This window comes from Morus notabilis, unplaced genomic scaffold, assembly GCF_000414095.1.
Source record: "Morus notabilis unplaced genomic scaffold, ASM41409v2 Scaffold11, whole genome shotgun sequence".
NCBI lineage: Eukaryota > Viridiplantae > Streptophyta > Magnoliopsida > Rosales > Moraceae > Morus > Morus notabilis.
In genome coordinates this window covers 228,925-229,906 of record NW_010360658.1, presented here as the reverse complement: position 1 = coordinate 229,906, position 982 = coordinate 228,925, and the positions used below count along the sequence as shown (strand labels likewise).

Here is a 982-nt window from a genome sequence, read left to right as displayed (position 1 = left end):
ATGCCGGAGTCTCCGAGGTGGTTGGTTTTGCAAGGCCGTTTGGGAGAAGCCAGGAAGATTCTGCTTCAAGTTTGTGATTCCAAAGAAGCCGAAATTCGCTTGCGAGACCTAAAAATGGCTGACATTTTGGTCGATGTCCCGAAGAATAGTCGCGGCCAGGGGGTCTGGAAGGAGCTCCTCGTGAGGCCCACGCGCTCGGTTCGTTGGATTTTGATTGCTTCTGTTGGCTTACACTTTTTCCACCATACGACGGGAATTGAGGCTGTCGTTTTGTACAGCCCGAGGGTGCTTAAAAGGGCTGGTGTCGTTGGGAAGGATAAGCTATTGTTGGCCACTATCGGAATTGGGGTTTGCCAAAACGACATCCACTTTGGTGGCGACTTTATTGCTTACAAAACTGCGAATTGGGGTCTTGTGGTCTTTCCTTTAAGATTGAGAGCGCAAGGGACGAGTATTGGGGTCGCAGTGAGTAGGATTCTGAACGCTACGATTTCCATGACTTTCATTTCGGTCTGTGAGAAAATTACAATTGGAGGGAGTTTCTTTTTGTTTGGTGGAATAGCCATTTTGGCTTGGGTTTTTTTATTTACCTTTTTGCCCGAGACCAAAGGAAGATCATTGGAAGAGATTGAGACCCTTTTTAGCGGATCAAAGGGCAAGCCCGGAATTAGTAATGATGTTGAATGGTTGTAGTGTGTAAATATAGGGTGGAGAGATTAGTCTTTAGTTGAATGCTATATTTGCTACATTTGCTTTTGCATGTGCTTGATCAGCTTAATAATGTGGTCTTGCATAGTTGTTCCATGACTTTGTGTTGTTGATAAGCTATGAGAGAGTTTAATGGATTGTCAATATTATGATAGCTTCGGAATATGTTGGTTACAATATGGCGATTCTTAATGAGAAGTATGATGTATTTTTTGTAAGCTCATAAATGTTTATTCGATATATTCGATAATATGTATGCATTTAATATCGAGTT

The 982-nt window shown here is 42.5% G+C and overlaps 1 protein-coding gene across 1 annotated transcript; it reads left to right on the top strand.

Moving 5' to 3' along the window:
* LOC21397749 (probable polyol transporter 6) lies at nt 1-693 on the top strand. Its single transcript, XM_010096973.1, has one exon. The coding sequence runs from the start codon at nt 1-3 to the stop codon at nt 691-693; it is 693 nt and encodes a 230-aa protein (XP_010095275.1).
* The last annotated feature ends 289 nt before the right edge of the window (nt 694-982 follow it).

Coding starts and splice junctions, on each gene's coding strand:
- LOC21397749 (XM_010096973.1), top strand. CDS start 1: ATGCCGGAGTCTCCGAGGTGGTTGGTTTTGCAAGGCCGTTTGGGAGAA.